The sequence below is a fragment of the Chiloscyllium punctatum genome, chromosome 30 (assembly GCF_047496795.1).
Source record: "Chiloscyllium punctatum isolate Juve2018m chromosome 30, sChiPun1.3, whole genome shotgun sequence".
NCBI lineage: Eukaryota > Metazoa > Chordata > Chondrichthyes > Orectolobiformes > Hemiscylliidae > Chiloscyllium > Chiloscyllium punctatum.
In genome coordinates, this window is record NC_092768.1 from 10,438,405 (window position 1) to 10,463,523 (window position 25,119).

Below are 25,119 nucleotides of genomic sequence, written 5' to 3' on the forward strand. Positions count from 1 at the left end.
CAGAGATACAGAGGGGTGGATGGGGGTTACAGAGATACAGAGGGTTGGAGGGGGGTTACAGAGATACAGAGGGGTGGGGGGGGGTTACAGAGATACAGAGGGATGGAGGGGGGGTTACAGAGATACAGAGGGGTGGGGGGGGGGGTTTACAGAGATACAGAGGGGTGGAGGGGGGGTTACAGAGATACAGAGGGATGGAGGGGGGGTTACAGAGATACAGAGGGGTGGGGGGGGGTTACAGAGATACAGAGTGGTGGGGGGGGTTACAGAGATACAGAGGGATGGGGGGGGGTTACAGAGATACAGAGGGGTGGATGGGGGTTACAGAGATACAGAGGGAAGGAGGGGGGTTACAGAGATACAGAGGGGTGGGGGGGGGTTACAGAGATACAGAGGGGTGGAGGGAGGTTACAGAGATACAGAGGGGTGGAGGGAGGTTACAGAGATACAGAGGGGTGGGGGGGGGTTACAGAGATACAGAGGGATGGGGGGGTTACAGAGATACAGAGGGGTGGGGGGGGTTACAGAGATACAGAGGGGTGGAGGGAGGTTACAGAGATACAGAGGGAAGGAGGGGGCTACAGCGATACAGAGGGGTGGAGGGGGATTACAGAGATACAGAGGGGTGGAGGGGGGTTACAGAGATACAGAGGGGTGGAGGGGGGTTACAGAGATACAGAGGGATGGATGGGGGTTACAGAGATACAGAGGGGTGGAGGGGGGTTACAGAGATACAGAGGGGTGGAGGGGGGTTACAGAGATACAGAGGGGTGGAGGGGGGTTACAGAGATACAGAGGGGTGGAGGGGGGTTACAGAGATACAGAGGGGTGGATGGGGGTTACAGAGATACAGAGGGATGGAGGGGGGGTTACAGAGATACAGAGGGGTGGAGGGGGGTTACAGAGATACAGAGGGGTGGATGGGGGTTACAGAGATACAGAGGGAAGGAGGGGGGTTACAGAGATACAGAGGGGTGGAGGGGGGTTACAGAGATACAGAGGGGTGGATGGGGGTTACAGAGATACAGAGGGATGGAGGGGGGGTTACAGAGATACAGAGGGGTGGAGGGGGGTTACAGAGATACAGAGGGGTGGAGGGGGGGTTTACAGAGATACAGAGGGGTGGAGGGGGGGTTACAGAGATACAGAGGGGTGGAGGGGGGGTTACAGAGATACAGACGGAAGGAGGGGGGTTACAGAGATACAGAGGGGTGGGGGGGGGGTTACAGAGATACAGAGGGGTGGGCGGGGGTTTCAGAGATACAGAGGGGTGGAGGGGGGTTACAGAGATACAGAGGGATGGAGGGGGCTACAGTGATACAGAGGGGTGGATGGGGGGGTTACAGAGATACAGAGTGGTGGAGGGGGGTTACAGAGATACAGAGGGATGGAGGGGGTTACAGAGATACAGAGGGATGGAGGGGGGGTTACAGAGATACAGAGGGATGGAGGGGGGTTACAGAGATACAGAGGGGTGGAGGGGGGTTACAGAGATACAGAGGGGTGGAAGGGGGTTACAGAGATACAGAGGGAAGGAGGGGGGGTTACAGAGATACAGAGGGGTGGATGGGGGTTACAGAGATACAGAGGGGTGGAGGGGGGTTACAGAGATACAGAGGGATGGAGGGGGTTACAGAGATACAGAGGGGTGGGGGGGGTTACAGAGATACAGAGGGATGGAGGGGGGTTACAGAGATACAGAGGGGTGGAGGGGGGGTTACAGAGATACAGAGGGATGGAGGGGATTACAGAGATACAGAGGGATGGAGGGGGGTTACAGAGATACAGAGGGGTGGAGGGGGGTTACAGAGATACAGAGGGGTGGAGGGGGGTTACAGAGATACAGAGGGGTGGAGGGGGGTTACAGAGATACAGAGGGGTGGAGGGGGGGGTTACAGAGATACAGAGGGATGGAGGGGGCTACAGTCATACAGAGGGGTGGAGGGGGGGTTACAGAGATACAGAGGGGTGAAGGGGGGGTTACAGAGATACAGAGGGGTGGAGGGGGGGTTACAGAGATACAGAGGGATGGAGGGGGTTACAGAGATACAGAGGGGTGGAGGGGGGTTACAGAGATACAGAGGGGTGGAGGGGGGGGTTACAGAGATACAGAGGGGCGGAGGGGGGGTTACAGAGATACAGAGGGATGGAGGGGGCTACAGTCATACAGAGGGGTGGAGGGGGGGTTACAGAGATACAGAGGGGTGGGGGGGGTTACATAGATACAGAGGGATGGAGGGGGCTACAGTGATACAGAGGGGTGGAGGGGGGTTACAGAGATACAGAGGGGTGGGGGGGGGGTTACAGAGATACAGAGGGGTGGAGGGGGGTTACAGAGATACAGAGGGGTGGAGGGGGGGTTACAGAGATACAGAGGGGTGGAGGGGGTTACAGAGATACAGAGGGATGGAGGGGGGGTTACAGAGATACAGAGGGATGGAGGGGGGGTTACAGAGATACAGAGGGATGGAGGGGGCTACAGTGATACAGAGGGGTGGGGGGGGTTACAGAGATACAGAGGGGTGGGGGGGGGTTTACAGAGATACAGAGGGGTGGATGGGGGGTTACAGAGATACAGAGGGGTGGAGGGGGGTTACAGAGATACAGAGGGAAGGAGGGGGGTTACAGAGATACAGAGGGGTGGAGGGGGGTTACAGAGATACAGAGGGGTGGAGGGGGGTTACAGAGATACAGAGGGGTGGAGGGGGGTTACAGAGATACAGAGGGAAGGAGGGGGGTTACAGAGATAAAGAGGGGTGGAGGGGGGTTACAGAGATACAGAGGGGTGGAGGGGGGTTACAGAGATACAGAGGGAAGGAGGGGGGGTTACAGAGATACAGAGGGGTGGAGGGGGGTTACAGAGATACAGAGGGATGGAGGGGGTGTTACAGAGATACAGAGGGGTGGAGGGGGGTTACAGAGATACAGAGGGGTGGATGGGGGGTTACAGAGATACAGAGGGGTGGAGGGAGGTTACAGAGATACAGAGGGATGGAGGGGGGTTACAGAGATACAGAGGGATGGAGGGGGGGTTACAGAGATACAGAGGGATGGAGGGGGGGTTACAGAGATACAGAGGGATGGAGGGGGGTTACAGAGATACAGAGGGGTGGAGGGGGGTTACAGAGATACAGAGGGGTGTGGGGGGGTTACAGAGATACAGAGGGGTGGGGGGGGTTACAGAGATACAGAGGGATGGAGGGGGGTTACAGAGATACAGAGGGATGGAAGGGGGTTACAGAGATACAGAGGGATGGAGGGGGGGGTTACAGAGATACAGAGGGATGGAGGGGGGTTACAGAGATACAGAGGGATGGAGGGGGGTTACAGAGATACGGAGGGGTGGGGGGGGTTACAGAGATACAGAGGGGTGGAGGGGGGGGTTACAGAGATACAGGGGGGTGGAGGGGGGTTACAGAGATACAGAGGGGTGGAGGGGGGGTTACAGAGATACAGAGGGGTGGAGGGGGGTTACAGAGATACAGAGGGGTGGAGGGGGGTTACAGAGATACAGAGGGAAGGAGGGGGGGGTTACAGAGATACAGAGGGGTGGAGGGGGGTTACTGAGATACAGAGGGGTGGAGGGGGATTACAGAGATACAGAGGGGTGGAGGGGGGTTACAGAGATACAGAGGGGTGGAGGGGGGATTACAGAGATACAGAGGGGTGGAGGGGGGTTACAGAGATACAGAGGGGTGGAGGGGGGTTACAGAGATACAGAGGGGTGGAGGGGGGTTACAGAGATACAGAGGGATGGAGGGGGTGTTACAGAGATACAGAGGGATGGAGGGGGGTTACAGAGATACAGAGGGATGGAGGGGGTGTTACAGAGATACAGAGGGATGGAAGGGGGTTACAGAGATACAGAGGGGTGGAGGGGGGTTACAGAGATACAGAGGGATGGAAGGGGGTTACAGAGATACAGAGGGGTGGAGGGGGGTTACAGAGATACAGAGGGATGGAGGGGGTTACAGAGATACAGGGGGGTGGAGGGGGATTACAGAGATACAGAGGGGTGGAGGGGGGGCTACAGTGATACAGAGGGGTGGAGGGGGGGTTACAGAGATACAGAGGGGTGGGGGGGGTTACATAGATACAGAGGGATGGAGGGGGGTTACAGAGATACAGAGGGGTGGAGGGGGTTACAGAGATACAGGGGGGTGGAGGGGGATTACAGAGATACAGAGGGGTGGAGGGGGGTTACAGAGATACAGAGGGATGGAGGGGGTTACAGAGATACAGGGGGGTGGAGGGGGATTACAGAGATACAGAGGGGTGGAGGGGGGTTACAGAGATACAGAGGGATGGAGGGGGTTACAGAGATACAGGGGGGTGGAGGGGGATTACAGAGATACAGAGTGGTGGAGGGGGGTTACAGAGATACAGAGGGATGGAGGGGGGTTACAGAGATACAGAGGGGTGGAGGGGGGTTACAGAGATACAGAGGGGTGGAGGGGGTTACAGAGATACAGGGGGGTGGAGGGGGATTACAGAGATACAGAGGGGTGGAGGGGGGTTACAGAGATACAGAGGGATGGAGGGGGTTACAGAGATACAGGGGGGTGGAGGGGGATTACAGAGATACAGAGGGGTGGAGGGGGGTTACAGAGATACAGAGGGATGGAGGGGGGTTACAGAGATACAGAGGGGTGGAGGGGGGTTACAGAGATACAGAGGGGTGGAGGGGGGGCTACAGTGATACAGAGGGGTGGAGGGGATTACAGAGATACAGAGGGGTGGATGGGGGGTTACAGAGATACAGAGGGATGGAGGGGGGTTCCAGAGATACAGAGGGATGGAGGGGGGGTTACAGAGATACAGAGGGATGGAGGGGGGTTACAGAGATACAGAGGGGTGGAGGGGGGTTACAGAGATACAGAGGGGTGGAGGGGGGTTACAGAGATACAGAGGGGTGGAGGGGGGTTACAGAGATACAGAGGGGTGGAGGGAGGTTACAGAGATACAGAGGGATGGAGGGGGGGTTACAGAGATACAGAGGGGTGGAGGGGGGTTACAGAGATACAGAGGGGTGGAAGGGGGTTACAGAGATACAGAGGGGTGGGGGGGGTTACAGAGATACAGAGGGATGGAGGGGGGTTACAGAGATACAGAGGGGTGGAAGGGGGTTACACAGATACAGGGGGGTGGAGAGGGGTTACAGAGATACAGAGGGGTGGAGGGGGGTTACAGAGATACAGAGGGATGGAGGGGGGTTACAGAGATACAGAGGAATGGAGGGGGTGTTACAGAGATACAGAGGGGTGGAAGGGGGGGGTTACAGAGATACAGGGGGGTGGGGGGGTTTACAGAGATACAGAGGGGTGGGGGGGGGGTTACAGAGATACAGAGGAATGGAGGGGGTGTTACAGAGATACAGAGGGGTGGAGGGGGTTACAGAGATACAGAGGGAAGGAGGGGGGGTTACAGAGATACCGAGGGATGGAGGGGGGTTACAGAGATACAGAGGGGTGGATGGGGGTTACAGAGATACAGAGGGGTGGATGGGGGTTACAGAGATACAGAGGGATGGAGGGGGGGTTACAGAGATACAGAGGGGTGGAGGGGGGTTACAGAGATACAGAGGGATGGAGGGGGGTTACAGAGATACAGAGGGGTGGATGGGGGTTACAGAGATACAGAGGGTTGGAGGGGGGTTACAGAGATACAGAGGGGTGGGGGGGGGGGTTACAGAGATACAGAGGGATGGAGGGGGGGTTACAGAGATACAGAGGGGTGGGGGGGGGGGTTTACAGAGATACAGAGGGGTGGAGGGGGGGTTACAGAGATACAGAGGGATGGAGGGGGGGGTTACAGAGATACAGAGGGGTGGGGGGGGGGTTACAGAGATACAGAGTGGTGGGGGGGGTTACAGAGATACAGAGGGATGGGGGGGGGGTTACAGAGATACAGAGGGGTGGATGGGGGTTACAGAGATACAGAGGGAAGGAGGGGGGTTACAGAGATACAGAGGGGTGGGGGGGGGTTACAGAGATACAGAGGGGTGGAGGGAGGTTACAGAGATACAGAGGGGTGGAGGGAGGTTACAGAGATACAGAGGGGTGGGGGGGGGTTACAGAGATACAGAGGGATGGGGGGGTTACAGAGATACAGAGGGGTGGGGGGGGTTACAGAGATACAGAGGGGTGGAGGGAGGTTACAGAGATACAGAGGGAAGGAGGGGGCTACAGCGATACAGAGGGGTGGAGGGGGATTACAGAGATACAGAGGGGTGGAGGGGGGTTACAGAGATACAGAGGGGTGGAGGGGGGTTACAGAGATACAGAGGGATGGATGGGGGTTACAGAGATACAGAGGGGTGGAGGGGGGTTACAGAGATACAGAGGGGTGGAGGGGGGTTACAGAGATACAGAGGGGTGGAGGGGGGTTACAGAGATACAGAGGGGTGGAGGGGGTTACAGAGATACAGAGGGGTGGATGGGGGTTACAGAGATACAGAGGGATGGAGGGGGGGTTACAGAGATACAGAGGGGTGGAGGGGGGTTACAGAGATACAGAGGGGTGGATGGGGGTTACAGAGATACAGAGGGAAGGAGGGGGGTTACAGAGATACAGAGGGGTGGAGGGGGGTTACAGAGATACAGAGGGGTGGATGGGGGTTACAGAGATACAGAGGGATGGAGGGGGGGTTACAGAGATACAGAGGGGTGGAGGGGGGTTACAGAGATACAGAGGGGTGGAGGGGGGGTTTACAGAGATACAGAGGGGTGGAGGGGGGGGTTACAGAGATACAGAGGGGTGGAGGGGGGGGTTACAGAGATACAGACGGAAGGAGGGGGGTTACAGAGATACAGAGGGGTGGGGGGGGGGGGTTACAGAGATACAGAGGGGTGGGCGGGGGTTTCAGAGATACAGAGGGGTGGAGGGGGGTTACAGAGATACAGAGGGGTGGAGGGGGGTTACAGAGATACAGAGGGGTGGGGGGGGGTTACAGAGATACAGAGGGGTGGGGGGGGGGTTACAGAGATACAGAGGGGTGGAGGGAGGTTACAGAGATACAGGGGGGGTGGAGGGGGGTTACAGAGATACAGAGGGGTGGAGGGGGGTTACAGAGATACAGAGGGATGGAGGGGGGGTTACAGAGATACAGAGGGATGGAGGGGGGTTACAGAGATACAGAGGGGTGGAAGGGGGGTTACAGAGATACAGAGGGGTGGAGAGGGGTTACAGAGATACAGGGGGGTGGAGGGGGGTTACAGAGATACAGAGGGGTGGGGGGGGGGGTTACAGAGATACAGAGGGGTGGAAGGGGGTTACAGAGATACAGAGGGAAGGAGGGGGGTTACAGAGATACAGAGGGAAGGAGGGGGGTTACAGAGATACAGAGGGGTGGAGGGGGGTTACAGAGATACAGAGGGGTGGGGGGGGGGTTACAGAGATACAGAGGGGTGGAGGGGGGTTACAGAGATACAGAGGGGTGGGGGGGGGTTACAGAGATACAGAGGGGTGTAGGGGGGTTACAGAGATACAGAGGGGGTGGAGGGGGGTTACAGAGATACAGAGGGGTGGAGGGGGGGTTACAGAGATACAGAGTGGTGGAGGGGGGTTACAGAGATACAGAGGGATGGAGGGGGGGTTACAGAGATACCGAGGGAAGGAGGGGGGGTTACAGAGATACAGAGGGGTGGAGGGGGGGTTACAGAGATACAGAGGGGTGGAGGGGGGGGTTACAGAGATACAGAGGGAAGGAGGGGGGGGGTTTACAGAGATACAGAGGGGTGGAGGGGGGGTTACAGAGATACAGAGGGGTGGAGGGGGGGTTACAGAGATACAGAGGGAAGGAGGGGGCTACAGAGATACAGAGGGGTGGAGGGGGGTTACAGAGATACAGAGGGGTGGATGGGGGTTACAGAGATACAGAGGGAAGGAGGGGGGTTACAGAGATACAGAGGGGTGGGGGGGGGGGTTACAGAGATACAGAGGGGTGTAGGGGGTTACAGAGATACAGAGGGGTGTAGGGGGTTACAGAGATACAGAGGGGTGGAGGGGGGTTACAGAGATACAGAGGGGTGTAGGGGGTTACAGAGATACAGAGGGGTGTAGGGGGTTACAGAGATACAGAGGGGTGGAGGGGGGTTACAGAGATACAGAGGGAAGGAGGGGGGGTTACAGAGATACAGAGGGATGGAGGGGGCTACAGTGATACAGAGGGGTGGAGGGGGGGTTACAGAGATACAGAGGGGTGGAGGGGGGTTACAGAGATACAGAGGGGTGGAGGGGGGTTACAGAGATACAGAGGGGTGTAGGGGGTTACAGAGATACAGAGGGGTGTAGGGGGTTACAGAGATACAGAGGGGTGGAGGGGGGTTACAGAGATACAGAGGGAAGGAGGGGGGGTTACAGAGATACAGAGGGATGGAGGGGGCTACAGTGATACAGAGGGGTGGAGGGGGGTTACAGAGATACAGAGGGGTGGAGGGGGGTTACAGAGGGATGGAGGGGGGTTACAGAGATACAGAGGGGTGGAGGGGGGTTACAGAGATACAGAGGGGTGGAGGGGGGTTACAGAGATACAGAGGGAAGAGGGGGGGTTACAGAGATACAGAGGGATGGAGGGGGGGTTACAGAGATACAGAGGGGTGGAGGGGGGTTACAGAGATACAGAGGGTGGAAGGGGGTTACAGAGATACAGAAGGGTGGGGGGGGGTTACAGAGATACAGAGGGATGGAGGGGGCTACAGTGATACAGAGGGGTGGATGGGGGGTTACAGAGATACAGAGGGGTGGAGGGGGGTTACAGAGATACAGAGGGATGGAGGGGGTTACAGAGATACAGAGGGATGGAGGGGGGGTTACAGAGATACAGAGGGAAGGAGGGGGGGTTACAGAGATACAGAGGGGTGGATGGGGGTTACAGAGATACAGAGGGGTGGAGGGGGGTTACAGAGATACAGAGGGATGGAGGGGGTTACAGAGATACAGAGGGGTGGGGGGGTTACAGAGATACAGAGGGATGGAGGGGGGTTACAGAGATACAGAGGGGTGGAGGGGGGGTTACAGAGATACAGAGGGATGGAGGGGATTACAGAGATACAGAGGGGTGGAGGGGGGTTACAGAGATACAGAGGGATGGAGGGGGCTACAGTCATACAGAGGGGTGGAGGGGGGGTTACAGAGATACAGAGGGGTGGGGGGGGTTACATAGATACAGAGGGATGGAGGGGGCTACAGTGATACAGAGGGGTGGAGGGGGGTTACAGAGATACAGAGGGGTGGGGGGGGTTACAGAGATACAGAGGGGTGGAGGGGGGTTACAGAGATACAGAGGGGTGGAGGGGGGGTTACAGAGATACAGAGGGGTGGAGGGGGTTACAGAGATACAGAGGGGTGGAGGGGGGTTACAGAGATACAGAGGGGTGGAGGGGGGTTACAGAGATACAGAGGGATGGAGGGGGGGTTACAGAGATACAGAGGGATGGAGGGGGGTTACAGAGATACAGAGGGATGGAGGGGGCTACAGTGATACAGAGGGGTGGGGGGGGTTACAGAGATACAGAGGGGTGGGGGGGGGTTTACAGAGATACAGAGGGGTGGATGGGGGGTTACAGAGATACAGAGGGGTGGAGGGGGGTTACAGAGATACAGAGGGAAGGAGGGGGGTTACAGAGATACAGAGGGGTGGAGGGGGGTTCCAGAGATACAGAGGGGTGGAGGGGGGTTACAGAGATACAGAGGGGTGGGGGGGGGTTACAGAGATACAGAGGGGTGGGGGGGGGTTACAGAGATACAGAGGGATGGAGGGGGGTTACAGAGATACAGAGGGATGGAAGGGGGTTACAGAGATACAGAGGGATGGAGGGGGGGGTTACAGAGATACAGAGGGATGGAGGGGGGTTACAGAGATACAGAGGGATGGAGGGGGGTTACAGAGATACAGAGGGGTGGGGGGGGTTACAGAGATACAGAGGGGTGGAGGGGGGGGTTACAGAGATACAGAGGGGTGGAGGGGGGGTTACAGAGATACAGAGGGGTGGAGGGGGGTTACAGAGATACAGAGGGGTGGAGGGGGGTTACAGAGATACAGAGGGAAGGAGGGGGGGGTTACAGAGATACAGAGGGGTGGAGGGGGGTTACTGAGATACAGAGGGGTGGAGGGGGATTACAGAGATACAGAGGGGTGGAGGGGGGTTACAGAGATACAGAGGGGTGGAGGGGGGATTACAGAGATACAGAGGGGTGGAGGGGGGTTACAGAGATACAGAGGGGTGGAGGGGGGTTACAGAGATACAGAGGGGTGGAGGGGGGTTCCAGAGATACAGAGGGATGGAGGGGGTGTTACAGAGATACAGAGGGATGGAGGGGGATACAGAGATACAGAGGGATGGAGGGGGTGTTACAGAGATACAGAGGGATGGAAGGGGGTTACAGAGATACAGAGGGGTGGAGGGGGGTTACAGAGATACAGAGGGATGGAAGGGGGTTACAGAGATACAGAGGGGTGGAGGGTGGTTACAGAGATACAGAGGGATGGAGGGGGTTACAGAGATACAGGGGGGTGGAGGGGGATTACAGAGATACAGAGGGGTGGAGGGGGGGCTACAGTGATACAGAGGGGTGGAGGGGGGGTTACAGAGATACAGAGGGGTGGGGGGGGTTACATAGATACAGAGGGATGGAGGGGGGTTACAGAGATACAGAGGGGTGGAGGGGGGTTACAGAGATACAGAGGGATGGAAGGGGGTTACAGAGATACAGAGGGGTGGAGGGGGGTTACAGAGATACAGAGGGATGGAGGGGGTTACAGAGATACAGGGGGGTGGAGGGGGATTACAGAGATACAGAGGGGTGGAGGGGGGTTACAGAGATACAGAGGGATGGAGGGGGTTACAGAGATACAGGGGGGTGGAGGGGGATTACAGAGATACAGAGGGGTGGAGGGGGGTTACAGAGATACAGAGGGATGGAGGGGGGTTACAGAGATACAGAGGGGTGGAGGGGGGTTACAGAGATACAGAGGGGTGGAGGGGGGGCTACAGTGATACAGAGGGGTGGAGGGGATTACAGAGATACAGAGGGGTGGATGGGGGGTTACAGAGATACAGAGGGATGGAGGGGGGTTCCAGAGATACAGAGGGATGGAGGGGGGGTTACAGAGATACAGAGGGATGGAGGGGGGTTACAGAGATACAGAGGGGTGGAGGGGGGTTACAGAGATACAGAGGGGTGGAGGGGGGTTACAGAGATACAGAGGGGTGGAGGGAGGTTACAGAGATACAGAGGGATGGAGGGGGGGTTACAGAGATACAGAGGGGTGGAGGGGGGTTACAGAGATACAGAGGGGTGGAAGGGGTTTACAGAGATACAGAGGGGTGGGGGGGGTTACAGAGATACAGAGGGATGGAGGGGGGTTACAGAGATACAGAGGGGTGGAAGGGGGTTACAGAGATACAGGGGGGTGGAGAGGGGTTACAGAGATACAGAGGGGTGGATGGGGGGTTACAGAGATACAGAGGAATGGAGGGGGGTTACAGAGATACAGAGGGGTGGAGAGGGGTTACAGAGATACAGAGGGGTGGAAGGGGGGGTTACAGAGATACAGGGGGGTGGGGGGGTTTCCAGAGATACAGAGGGGTGGGGGGGGTTACAGAGATACAGAGGAATGGAGGGGGTGTTACAGAGATACAGAGGGGTGGAGGGGGTTACAGAGATACAGAGGGAAGGAGGGGGGTTACAGAGATACAGAGGGGTGGAGGGGGGGTTACAGAGATACAGAGGGAAGGAGGGGGGTTACAGAGATACAGAGGGGTGGAGGGGGGTTACAGAGATACAGAGGTGTGGAGGGGGGGTTACAGAGATACAGAGGGGTGGAGGGGGGTTACAGAGATACAGAGGGATGGAGGGGGTTACAGAGATACAGAGGGAAGGAGGGGGGTTACAGAGATACAGAGGGGTGGAGGGGGGTTACAGAGATACAGAGGGGTGGGGGTGGGTTACAGAGATACAGAGGGGTGGAGGGGGTTACAGAGATACAGAGGGATGGAGGGGGGTTACAGAGATACAGAGGGGTGGAGGGGGTGTTACAGAGATACAGAGGGGTGGAGGGGGTGTTACAGAGATACCGAGGGGTGGGGGGGGGGGTTACAGAGATACAGAGGGGTGGAGGGGGGTTACAGAGATACAGGGGGGTGGAGGGGGATTACAGAGATACAGAGGGGTGGAGGGGGGTTACAGAGATACAGAGGGGTGGAGGGGGGTTACAGAGATACAGGGGGGTGGAGGGGGATTACAGAGATACAGAGGGATGGAGGGGGGTTACAGAGATACAGAGGGGTGGAGGGGGGTTACAGAGATACAGAGGGATGGGGGGGTTACAGAGATACAGAGGGGTGGAGGGGGGGTTACAGAGATACAGAGGGGTGGAGGGGGGTTACAGAGATACAGAGGGGTGGAGGGTGCTACAGTGATACAGAGGGGTGGAGGGGGGTTACAGAGATACAGAGGGGTGGAGGGTGCTACAGTGATACAGAGGGGTGGAGGGGGGTTACAGAGATACAGGGGGGTGGAGGGGGGTTACAGAGATACAGAGGGATGGAGGGGGGGTTACAGAGATACAGAGGGGTGGAGGGGGGTTACAGAGATACAGAGGGAAGGAGGGGGGTTACAGAGATACAGAGGGATGGAAGGGGGTTACAGAGATACAGAGGGGTGGAGGGGGGTTACAGAGATACAGAGGGATGGAGGGGGTTACAGAGATACAGGGGGGTGGAGGGGGATTACAGAGATACAGAGGGGTGGAGGGGGGGCTACAGTGATACAGAGGGGTGGAGGGGGGGTTACAGAGATACAGAGGGGTGGGGGGGGTTACATAGATACAGAGGGATGGAGGGGGGTTACAGAGATACAGAGGGGTGGAGGGGGTTACAGAGATACAGGGGGGTGGAGGGGGATTACAGAGATACAGAGGGGTGGAGGGGGGTTACAGAGATACAGAGGGATGGAGGGGGTTACAGAGATACAGGGGGGTGGAGGGGGATTACAGAGATACAGAGGGGTGGAGGGGGGTTACAGAGATACAGAGGGATGGAGGGGGTTACAGAGATACAGGGGGGTGGAGGGGGATTACAGAGATACAGAGGGGTGGAGGGGGGTTACAGAGATACAGAGGGATGGAGGGGGGTTACAGAGATACAGAGGGGTGGAGGGGGGTTACAGAGATACAGAGGGGTGGAGGGGGTTACAGAGATACAGGGGGGTGGAGGGGGATTACAGAGATACAGAGGGGTGGAGGGGGGTTACAGAGATACAGAGGGATGGAGGGGGTTACAGAGATACAGGGGGGTGGAGGGGGATTACAGAGATACAGAGGGGTGGAGGGGGGTTACAGAGATACAGAGGGATGGAGGGGGGTTACAGAGATACAGAGGGGTGGAGGGGGGTTACAGAGATACAGAGGGGTGGAGGGGGGGCTACAGTGATACAGAGGGGTGGAGGGGATTACAGAGATACAGAGGGGTGGATGGGGGGTTACAGAGATACAGAGGGATGGAGGGGGGTTCCAGAGATACAGAGGGATGGAGGGGGGGTTACAGAGATACAGAGGGATGGAGGGGGGTTACAGAGATACAGAGGGGTGGAGGGGGGTTACAGAGATACAGAGGGGTGGAGGGGGGTTACAGAGATACAGAGGGGTGGAGGGGGGTTACAGAGATACAGAGGGGTGGAGGGAGGTTACAGAGATACAGAGGGATGGAGGGGGGGTTACAGAGATACAGAGGGGTGGAGGGGGGTTACAGAGATACAGAGGGGTGGAAGGGGGTTACAGAGATACAGAGGGGTGGGGGGGGGTTACAGAGATACAGAGGGATGGAGGGGGGTTACAGAGATACAGAGGGGTGGAAGGGGGTTACACAGATACAGGGGGGTGGAGAGGGGTTACAGAGATACAGAGGGGTGGAGGGGGGTTACAGAGATACAGAGGGATGGAGGGGGGTTACAGAGATACAGAGGAATGGAGGGGGTGTTACAGAGATACAGAGGGGTGGAAGGGGGGGTTACAGAGATACAGGGGGGTGGGGGGGTTTACAGAGATACAGAGGGGTGGGGGGGGGTTACAGAGATACAGAGGAATGGAGGGGGTGTTACAGAGATACAGAGGGGTGGAGGGGGTTACAGAGATACAGAGGGAAGGAGGGGGGGTTACAGAGATACCGAGGGATGGAGGGGGGTTACAGAGATACAGAGGGGTGGATGGGGGTTACAGAGATACAGAGGGGTGGATGGGGGTTACAGAGATACAGAGGGATGGAGGGGGGTTACAGAGATACAGAGGGGTGGAGGGGGGTTACAGAGATACAGAGGGATGGAGGGGGGTTACAGAGATACAGAGGGGTGGATGGGGGTTACAGAGATACAGAGGGTTGGAGGGGGGTTACAGAGATACAGAGGGGTGGGGGGGGGTTACAGAGATACAGAGGGATGGAGGGGGGGTTACAGAGATACAGAGGGGTGGGGGGGGGGTTTACAGAGATACAGAGGGGTGGAGGGGGGGTTACAGAGATACAGAGGGATGGAGGGGGGGTTACAGAGATACAGAGGGGTGGGGGGGGGTTACAGAGATACAGAGTGGTGGGGGGGGTTACAGAGATACAGAGGGATGGGGGGGGGTTACAGAGATACAGAGGGGTGGATGGGGGTTACAGAGATACAGAGGGAAGGAGGGGGGTTACAGAGATACAGAGGGGTGGGGGGGGGTTACAGAGATACAGAGGGGTGGAGGGAGGTTACAGAGATACAGAGGGGTGGAGGGAGGTTACAGAGATACAGAGGGGTGGGGGGGGGTTACAGAGATACAGAGGGATGGGGGGGTTACAGAGATACAGAGGGGTGGGGGGGGTTACAGAGATACAGAGGGGTGGAGGGAGGTTACAGAGATACAGAGGGAAGGAGGGGGCTACAGCGATACAGAGGGGTGGAGGGGGATTACAGAGATACAGAGGGGTGGAGGGGGGTTACAGAGATACAGAGGGGTGGAGGGGGGTTACAGAGATACAGAGGGATGGATGGGGGTTACAGAGATACAGAGGGGTGGAGGGGGGTTACAGAGATACAGAGGGGTGGAGGGGGGTTACAGAGATACAGAGGGGTGGAGGGGGGTTACAGAGATACAGAGGGGTGGAGGGGGGTTACAGAGATACAGAGGGGTGGATGGGGGTTACAGAGATACAGAGGGATGGAGGGGGGGTTACAGAGATACAGAGGGGTGGAGGGGGGTTACAGAGATACAGAGGGGTGGATGGGGGTTACAGAGATACAGAGGGAAGGAGGGGGGTTACAGAGATACAGAGGGGTGGAGGGGGGTTACAGAGATACAGAGGGGTGGATGGGGGTTACAGAGATACAGAGGGATGGAGGGGGGGTTACAGAGATACAGAGGGGTGGAGGGGGGTTACAGAGATACAGAGGGGTGGAGGGGGGGTTTACAGAGATACAGAGGGGTGGAGGGGGGGTTACAGAGATACAGAGGGGTGGAGGGGGGGTTACAGAGATACAGACGGAAGGAGGGGGGTTACAGAGATACAGAGGGGTGGGGGGGGGTTACAGAGATACAGAGGGGTGGGCGGGGGTTTCAGAGATACAGAGGGGTGGAGGGGGGTTACAGAGATACAGAGGGGTGGAGGGGGGTTACAGAGATACAGAGGGGTGGGGGGGGGTTACAGAGATACAGAGGGGTGGGGGGGGTTACAGAGATACAGAGGGGTGGAGGGAGGTTACAGAGATACAGGGGGGTGGAGGGGGGTTACAGAGATACAGAGGGGTGGAGGGGGGTTACAGAGATACAGAGGGATGGAGGGGGGGTTACAGAGATACAGAGGGATGGAGGGGGGTTACAGAGATACAGAGGGGTGGAAGGGGGTTACAGAGATACAGAGGGGTGGAGAGGGGTTACAGAGATACAGGGGGGTGGAGGGGGGTTACAGAGATACAGAGGGGTGGGGGGGGGGGTTACAGAGATACAGAGGGGTGGAAGGGGGTTACAGAGATACAGAGGGAAGGAGGGGGGTTACAGAGATACAGAGGGAAGGAGGGGGGTTACAGAGATACAGAGGGGTGGAGGGGGGTTACAGAGATACAGAGGGGTGGGGGGGGTTACAGAGATACAGAGGGGTGGAGGGGGGTTACAGAGATACAGAGGGGTGGGGGGGGGTTACAGAGATACAGAGGGGTGTAGGGGGTTACAGAGATACAGAGGGGTGGAGGGGGGTTACAGAGATACAGAGGGGTGGAGGGGGGGTTACAGAGATACAGAGTGGTGGAGGGGGGTTACAGAGATACAGAGGGATGGAGGGGGGTTACAGAGATACCGAGGGAAGGAGGGGGGGTTACAGAGATACAGAGGGGTGGAGGGGGGTTACAGAGATACAGAGGGGTGGAGGGGGGTTACAGAGATACAGAGGGAAGGAGGGGGGGGTTTACAGAGATACAGAGGGGTGGAGGGGGGGTTACAGAGATACAGAGGGGTGGAGGGGGGTTACAGAGATACAGAGGGAAGGAGGGGGCTACAGAGATACAGAGGGGTGGAGGGGGGTTACAGAGATACAGAGGGGTGGATGGGGGTTACAGAGATACAGAGGGAAGGAGGGGGGTTACAGAGATACAGAGGGGTGGGGGGGGGGTTACAGAGATACAGAGGGGTGTAGGGGGTTACAGAGATACAGAGGGGTGTAGGGGGTTACAGAGATACAGAGGGGTGGAGGGGGGTTACAGAGATACAGAGGGGTGTAGGGGGTTACAGAGATACAGAGGGGTGTAGGGGGTTACAGAGATACAGAGGGGTGGAGGGGGGTTACAGAGATACAGAGGGAAGGAGGGGGGGTTACAGAGATACAGAGGGATGGAGGGGGCTACAGTGATACAGAGGGGTGGAGGGGGGTTACAGAGATACAGAGGGGTGGAGGGGGGTTACAGAGATACAGAGGGGTGGAGGGGGGTTACAGAGATACAGAGGGGTGTAGGGGGTTACAGAGATACAGAGGGGTGTAGGGGGTTACAGAGATACAGAGGGGTGGAGGGGGGTTACAGAGATACAGAGGGAAGGAGGGGGGGTTACAGAGATACAGAGGGATGGAGGGGGCTACAGTGATACAGAGGGGTGGAGGGGGGGTTACAGAGATACAGAGGGGTGGAGGGGGGTTACAGAGGGATGGAGGGGGGTTACAGAGATACAGAGGGGTGGAGGGGGGTTACAGAGATACAGAGGGGTGGAGGGGGGTTACAGAGATACAGAGGGAAGGAGGGGGGGTTACAGAGATACAGAGGGATGGAGGGGGGGTTACAGAGATACAGAGGGGTGGAGGGGGGTTACAGAGATACAGAGGGGTGGAAGGGGGTTACAGAGATACAGAAGGGTGGGGGGGGGTTACAGAGATACAGAGGGATGGAGGGGGCTACAGTGATACAGAGGGGTGGATGGGGGGGTTACAGAGATACAGAGGGGTGGAGGGGGGTTACAGAGATACAGAGGGATGGAGGGGGTTACAGAGATACAGAGGGATGGAGGGGGGGTTACAGAGATACAGAGGGAAGGAGGGGGGGGTTACAGAGATACAGAGGGGTGGATGGGGGTTACAGAGATACAGAGGGGTGGAGGGGGGTTACAGAGATACAGAGGGATGGAGGGGGTTACAGAGATACAGAGGGGTGGGGGGGTTACAGAGATACAGAGGGATGGAGGGGGGTTACAGAGATACAGAGGGGTGGAGGGGGGGTTACAGAGATACAGAGGGATGGAGGGGATTACAGAGATACAGAGGGGTGGATGGGGGTTACAGAGATACAGAGGGGTGGAGGGGGGTTACAGAGATACAGAGGGGTGGAGGGGGGGGTTACAGAGATACAGAGGGATGGAGGGGGCTACAGTCATACAGAGGGGTGGAGGGGGGGTTACAGAGATACAGAGGGGTGGGGGGGGTTACATAGATACAGAGGGATGGAGGGGGCTACAGTGATACAGAGGGGTGGAGGGGGGTTACAGAGATACAGAGGGGTGGGGGGGGGTTACAGAGATACAGAGGGGTGGAGGGGGGTTACAGAGATACAGAGGGGTGGAGGGGGGGTTACAGAGATACAGAGGGGTGGAGGGGGTTACAGAGATACAGAGGGGTGGAGGGGGGTTACAGAGATACAGAGGGGTGGAGGGGGGTTACAGAGATACAGAGGGATGGAGGGGGGGTTACAGAGATACAGAGGGATGGAGGGGGGGTTACAGAGATACAGAGGGATGGAGGGGGCTACAGTGATACAGAGGGGTGGGGGGGGTTACAGAGATACAGAGGGGTGGGGGGGGGGTTTACAGAGATACAGAGGGGTGGATGGGGGGTTACAGAGATACAGAGGGGTGGAGGGGGGTTACAGAGATACAGAGGGAAGGAGGGGGGTTACAGAGATACAGAGGGGTGGAGGGGGGTTCCAGAGATACAGAGGGGTGGAGGGGGGTTACAGAGATACAGAGGGGTGGGGGGGGGTTACAGAGATACAGAGGGGTGGGGGGGGGTTACAGAGATACAGAGGGATGGAGGGGGGTTACAGAGATACAGAGGGATGGAAGGGGGTTACAGAGATACAGAGGGATGGAGGGGGGGGTTACAGAGATACAGAGGGATGGAGGGGGGTTACAGAGATACAGAGGGATGGAGGGGGGTTACAGAGATACAGAGGGGTGGGGGGGGTTACAGAGATACAGAGGGGTGGAGGGGGGGGTTACAGAGATACAGAGGGGTGGAGGGGGGGTTACAGAGATACAGAGGGGTGGAGGGGGGTTACAGAGATACAGAGGGGTGGAGGGGGGTTACAGAGATACAGAGGGAAGGAGGGGGGGGTTACTGAGATACAGAGGGGTGGAGGGGGGTTACTGAGATACAGAGGGGTGGAGGGGGATTACAGAGATACAGAGGGGTGGAGGGGGGTTACAGAGATACAGAGGGGTGGAGGGGGGATTACAGAGATACAGAGGGGTGGAGGGGGGTTACAGAGATACAGAGGGGTGGAGGGGGGTTACAGAGATACAGAGGGGTGGAGGGGGGTTCCAGAGATACAGAGGGATGGAGGGGGTGTTACAGAGATACAGAGGGATGGAGGGGGGTTACAGAGATACAGAGGGATGGAGGGGGTGTTACAGAGATACAGAGGGATGGAAGGGGGTTACAGAGATACAGAGGGGTGGAGGGGGGTTACAGAGATACAGAGGGATGGAAGGGGGTTACAGAGATACAGAGGGGTGGAGGGTGGTTACAGAGATACAGAGGGATGGAGGGGGTTACAGAGATACAGGGGGGTGGAGGGGGATTACAGAGATACAGAGGGGTGGAGGGGGGGCTACAGTGATACAGAGGGGTGGAGGGGGGGTTACAGAGATACAGAGGGGTGGGGGGGGTTACATAGATACAGAGGGATGGAGGGGGGTTACAGAGATACAGAGGGGTGGAGGGGGGTTACAGAGATACAGAGGGATGGAAGGGGGTTACAGAGATACAGAGGGGTGGAGTGGGGTTACAGAGATACAGAGGGATGGAGGGGGTTACAGAGATACAGGGGGGTGGAGGGGGATTACAGAGATACAGAGGGGTGGAGGGGGGTTACAGAGATACAGAGGGATGGAGGGGGTTACAGAGATACAGGGGGGTGGAGGGGGATTACAGAGATACAGAGGGGTGGAGGGGGGTTACAGAGATACAGAGGGATGGAGGGGGGTTACAGAGATACAGAGGGGTGGAGGGGGGTTACAGAGATACAGAGGGGTGGAGGGGGGGCTACAGTGATACAGAGGGGTGGAGGGGATTACAGAGATACAGAGGGGTGGATGGGGGGTTACAGAGATACAGAGGGATGGAGGGGGGTTCCAGAGATACAGAGGGATGGAGGGGGGGTTACAGAGATACAGAGGGATGGAGGGGGGTTACAGAGATACAGAGGGGTGGAGGGGGGTTACAGAGATACAGAGGGGTGGAGGGGGGTTACAGAGATACAGAGGGGTGGAGGGAGGTTACAGAGATACAGAGGGATGGAGGGGGGGTTACAGAGATACAGAGGGGTGGAGGGGGGTTACAGAGATACAGAGGGGTGGAAGGGGTTTACAGAGATACAGAGGGGTGGGGGGGGTTACAGAGATACAGAGGGATGGAGGGGGGTTACAGAGATACAGAGGGGTGGAAGGGGGTTACAGAGATACAGGGGGGTGGAGAGGGGTTACAGAGATACAGAGGGGTGGATGGGGGGTTACAGAGATACAGAGGAATGGAGGGGGGTTACAGAGATACAGAGGGGTGGAGAGGGGTTACAGAGATACAGAGGGGTGGAAGGGGGGGTTACAGAGATACAGGGGGGTGGGGGGGTTTACAGAGATACAGAGGGGTGGGGGGGGTTACAGAGATACAGAGGAATGGAGGGGGTGTTACAGAGATACAGAGGGGTGGAGGGGGTTACAGAGATACAGAGGGAAGGAGGGGGGTTACAGAGATACAGAGGGGTGGAGGGGGGGTTACAGAGATACAGAGGGAAGGAGGGGGGTTACAGAGATACAGAGGGGTGGAGGGGGGTTACAGAGATACAGAGGTGTGGAGGGGGGGTTACAGAGATACAGAGGGGTGGAGGGGGGTTACAGAGATACAGAGGGATGGAGGGGGTTACAGAGATACAGAGGGAAGGAGGGGGGTTACAGAGATACAGAGGGGTGGAGGGGGGTTACAGAGATACAGAGGGGTGGGGGTGGGTTACAGAGATACAGAGGGGTGGGGGGGGTTACAGAGATACAGAGGGGTGGAGGGGGTTACAGAGATACAGAGGGATGGAGGGGGGTTACAGAGATACAGAGGGATGGAGGGGGTGTTACAGAGATACCGAGGGGTGGGGGGGGGGGTTACAGAGATACAGAGGGATGGAGGGGGGTTACAGAGATACAGAGGGATGGAGGGGGGTTACAGAGATACAGGGGGGTGGAGGGGGATTACAGAGATACAGAGGGATGGAGGGGGGTTACAGAGATACAGAGGGGTGGAGGGGGGTTACAGAGATACAGAGGGATGGGGGGGGTTACAGAGATACAGAGGGGTGGAGGGGGGGTTACAGAGATACAGAGGGGTGGAGGGGGGTTACAGAGATACAGAGGGGTGGAGGGTGCTACAGTGATACAGAGGGGTGGAGGGGGGTTACAGAGATACAGAGGGGTGGAGGGTGCTACAGTGATACAGAGGGGTGGAGGGGGGTTACAGAGATACAGGGGGGTGGAGGGGGGTTACAGAGATACAGAGGGATGGAGGGGGGGTTACAGAGATACAGAGGGGTGGAGGGGGGTTACAGAGATACAGAGGGAAGGAGGGGGGTTACAGAGATACAGAGGGGTGGAGGGGGATTACAGAGATACAGAGGGGTGGAAGGGGGTTACAGAGATACAGAGGGGTGGAAGGGGGTTACAGAGATACAGAGGGGTGGAAGGGGGTTACAGAGATACAGAGGGATGGAAGGGGGTTACAGAGATACAGAGGGATGGAGGGGGGGTTACAGAGATACAGAGGGATGGAGGGGGGTTACAGAGATACAGAGGGGTGGATGGGGGTTACAGCGATACAGAGGGGTGGAGGGGGGTTACAGAGATACAGAGGGGTGGAGGGGGGTTACAGAGATACAGAGGGGTGGAGGGGGGGTTACAGAGATACAGAGGGGTGGGGGTGGGTTACAGAGATACAGAGGGGTGGAGGGGGGTTACAGAGATACAGAGGGGTGGAGGGGGTTACAGAGATACAGAGGGGTGGAGGGAGGTTACAGAGATACAGAGGGATGGAGGTGGGGTTACAGAGATACAGAGGGATGGAGGGGGGGGTTACAGAGATACAGAGGGGTGGAGGGGGGTTACAGAGATACAGGGGGGTGGAAGGGGGTTACAGAGATACAGAGGGGTGGAGGGGGGTTACAGAGATACAGAGGGGTGGAGGGGGGGTTACAGAGATACAGAGGGATGGAGGGGGGTTACAGAGATACAGAGGGATGGAGGGGGGGTTACAGAGATACAGAGGGGTGGAGGGGGTGTTACAGAGATACAGAGGGGTGGAGGGAGGTTACAGAGATACAGAGGGGTGGAGGTGGGTTACAGAGATACAGGGGGGTGGAAGGGGGTTACAGAGATACAGAGGGGTGGAGGGGGGTTACAGAGATACAGGGGGGTGGAAGGGGGTTACAGAGATACAGAGGGGTGGAGGGGGGGTTACAGAGATACAGAGGGATGGAAGGGGGTTACAGAGATACAGAGGGGTGGAAGGGGGTTACAGAGATACAGAGGGATGGAGGGGGGTTACAGAGATACAGAGGGGTGGAGGGGGGGTTACAGAGATACAGAGGGGTGGAGGGGGGGTTACAGAGATACAGAGGGGTGGAGGGGGGGTTACAGAGATACAGAGGGGTGGAGGGTGTTAGTAATAGGGACTGGGTTTGAGTGCTCCTGACCTGTTGCTCAGGATTTTCACTGCGTACTCCTGGCCGTTGAGTTTGTTGTGGCATTTCCTGCAGATGGAGAAGCTGCCCGTTCCCAGGGGAGGCTCCTTCATCTCCAGCTCATAGTGCTGGAAGAACGCTGAGTCCTGTTGGCCAAACGACAAACAGGGGTCATCCCCTGAGAGCAGCGGGGAAGATGGCACTCCTTTCCACCAACCTCTCACCTCTGTGTTTCACCCTTTGCCCCTCTCAGTCTGGGACCTGACCTCGAGGATGTGGGCCTCCTCTGGCCCTCGCTCTGCTCCCAAGCTGGTGGGAAAGGAGCCCATCGTCCAGCCACAGAGTGGGGTCAAAGGTTGAGGGGAAAGCTCGCTCCAGTGGTGGCGGCCATCTTGGATTCCCGGCCTACCTCCCGAAGGGCACTTTTCCTCCAGTCAATTGGCGGACTTCCAGTCACACACCCATCCATCACGACCAACAACCCCCCCCCACCACCCCACGCCAGTACCAGTCGCCCGCCAGGGTTATATCGGTCGTTGTCGGGGGTTGTACGCGAGTGGGGTAGGCGAGACACGGTAGCAAAACTGTACCTTCATCATGGCACTCCGAGCGACTGCCATGCTGTCTGGGCAGCCTCCCACCTCACACAGCTCAAGATCCAGGTCCCCAGAGGTCACGGCGTTGTGCGCAAACAGCACAGATGGAGCGATGAAGGAATAGCCCTGTGGGAGGCCGAGAGAGAGAGACAGAGAGTGAGCACACATCGCCCAAACCTCTCCGCACCTGCAGACAACGACACTCAAGCCCAGGGCCTCTCCTGCCCATTAAATGTAGAGAAGGAGCACACTGCAGTGCAGAGGGATCTGGGTGATCGACTACATGCATTTACAAGCAGTCGCTATGTAGATTCGGCGAGCAGTTGGGATCCCAGCGAGATATTTGGCCCCCTTATTGGAAGTCGGTGGGGACAGAGTCTGAACGTAGGGAGGTCTTGCTTCAATTAAAATCACAAAACGTCAACATCCAAGATCACGGGATAGAATCCCTCCAGTGTACCAGCAGGCCATTCGGCCCATTGGGTCCACACTGGCCCCCTGAAGAGCATCCCGCCCAGACCTACACACCCATCCTATCCCTGTAACCCTCCCTTTCCCATGGCCAATCCACCCAAACCCGCACGTCCCTGGACACTATGGGACAATTTAGCACGGCCAACTCCCCTAACCTGCACATCCCTGGGCACTATGGGACAATTTAGCACGGCCAACTCACCCTAACCTGCACATCCCTGGACACTATGGGACAATTTAGCACGGCCAACTCCCCTAACCTGCACATCCCTGGGCACTATGGGACAATTTAGCACGGCCAACTCACCCTAACCTGCACATCCCTGGGCACTATGGGACAATTTAGCACGGCCAATCCACCCTAACCTGCACATCCCTGGGCTCTATGGGACAATTTAGCACGGCCAACTCACCCTAACCTGCACATCCCTGGGCACTATGGGACAATTTAGCATGGCCAATCCACCCTAACCTGCACATCCCTGGGCACTATGGGACAATTTAGCACGGCCAATCCACCCTAACCTGCACATCCCTGGGCACTATGGGACAATTTAGCACGGCCAACTCACCCTAACCTGCACATCCCTGGGCACTATGGGACAATTTAGCACGGCCAATCCACCCTAACCTGTACATCCCTGGGCACTATGGGACAATTTAGCACGGCCAATCCACCCTAACCTGCACATCCCTGGACACTATGGGACAATTTAGCACGGCCAACCCACCCTAACCTGCACATCCCTGGGCACTATGGGACAATTTAGCACGGCCAATCCACCCTAACCTGCACATCCCTGGGCACTATGGGACAATTTAGCACGGCCAATCCACCCTAACCTGCACATCCCTGGACACTATGGGACAATTTAGCACGGCCAACCCACCCTAACCTGCACATCCCTGGGCACTATGGGACAATTTAGCACGGCCAATCCACCCTAACCTGCACATCCCTGGACACTATGGGACAATTTAGCACGGCCAATCCACCCTAACCTGCACATCCCTGGGCACTATGGGACAATTTAGCACGGCCAATCCACCCTAACCTGCACATCCCTGGGCACTATGGGGTAATTTAGCACGGCCAATCCACCCTAACCTGCACATCCCTGGACAGTGTGACTGTCTGTGTGGAGTTTGCACATTCTCCCCGTGTCTGCGTGGGTTTCCTCCGGGTGCTCCGGTTTCCTCCCACAGTCCAAAGATGTGCAGGTTAGGGTGGATTGGCCCCCAGACTGAGACAGACCGACAGACTGACCTTGAAGACCCTGTCCCCGCTGTGGGGGAGGCTGGCTGGGGAGTAGGTGGGATCCATCTCGGTGAACTCCTCCGCAAAATTCCCGACGTCCATCTCGCTCCGGATCACTGGCTTGAAGGGCGCTGGGATCCGCTTGGCCACCAGATCCTCCCAGTTGATTCCCTGAAACAGAACGAGGGGGTTGGGGGGGTAGGGGGGTGGGGGGGGGGCAGTGTGGGGTTAGACCCTCAGCTGAACAGTTCCCCACTCTCCCCTCCAGAGTACACCACCCCACCGCGACCCCAGTAGGGGGGGAGTGGGATAGAAAGATCCCACAGCCAGAGCAGGGAAAGGGGGAATGTGGAA

The 25,119-nt window shown here is 57.5% G+C and overlaps 1 protein-coding gene across 2 annotated transcripts in view; it reads right to left on the bottom strand.

Annotated features, from left to right (window-relative positions):
- LOC140455158 (ribosomal protein S6 kinase alpha-5-like) overlaps positions 1 to 25,119 on the bottom strand; it is an 85,261-nt gene that overhangs the window by 23,661 nt on the left and 36,481 nt on the right. For both annotated transcript variants that reach the window (XM_072549857.1, XM_072549856.1), the window contains exons 9-11: positions 24,775 to 24,936; positions 23,028 to 23,159; positions 22,450 to 22,583 (exon numbers count right to left, since the gene is read on the bottom strand). In XM_072549857.1, the coding sequence (XP_072405958.1) occupies positions 22,450 to 22,583; positions 23,028 to 23,159; positions 24,775 to 24,936 (428 nt within the window). The remainder of the gene's footprint in view (positions 1 to 22,449; positions 22,584 to 23,027; positions 23,160 to 24,774; positions 24,937 to 25,119) is intronic.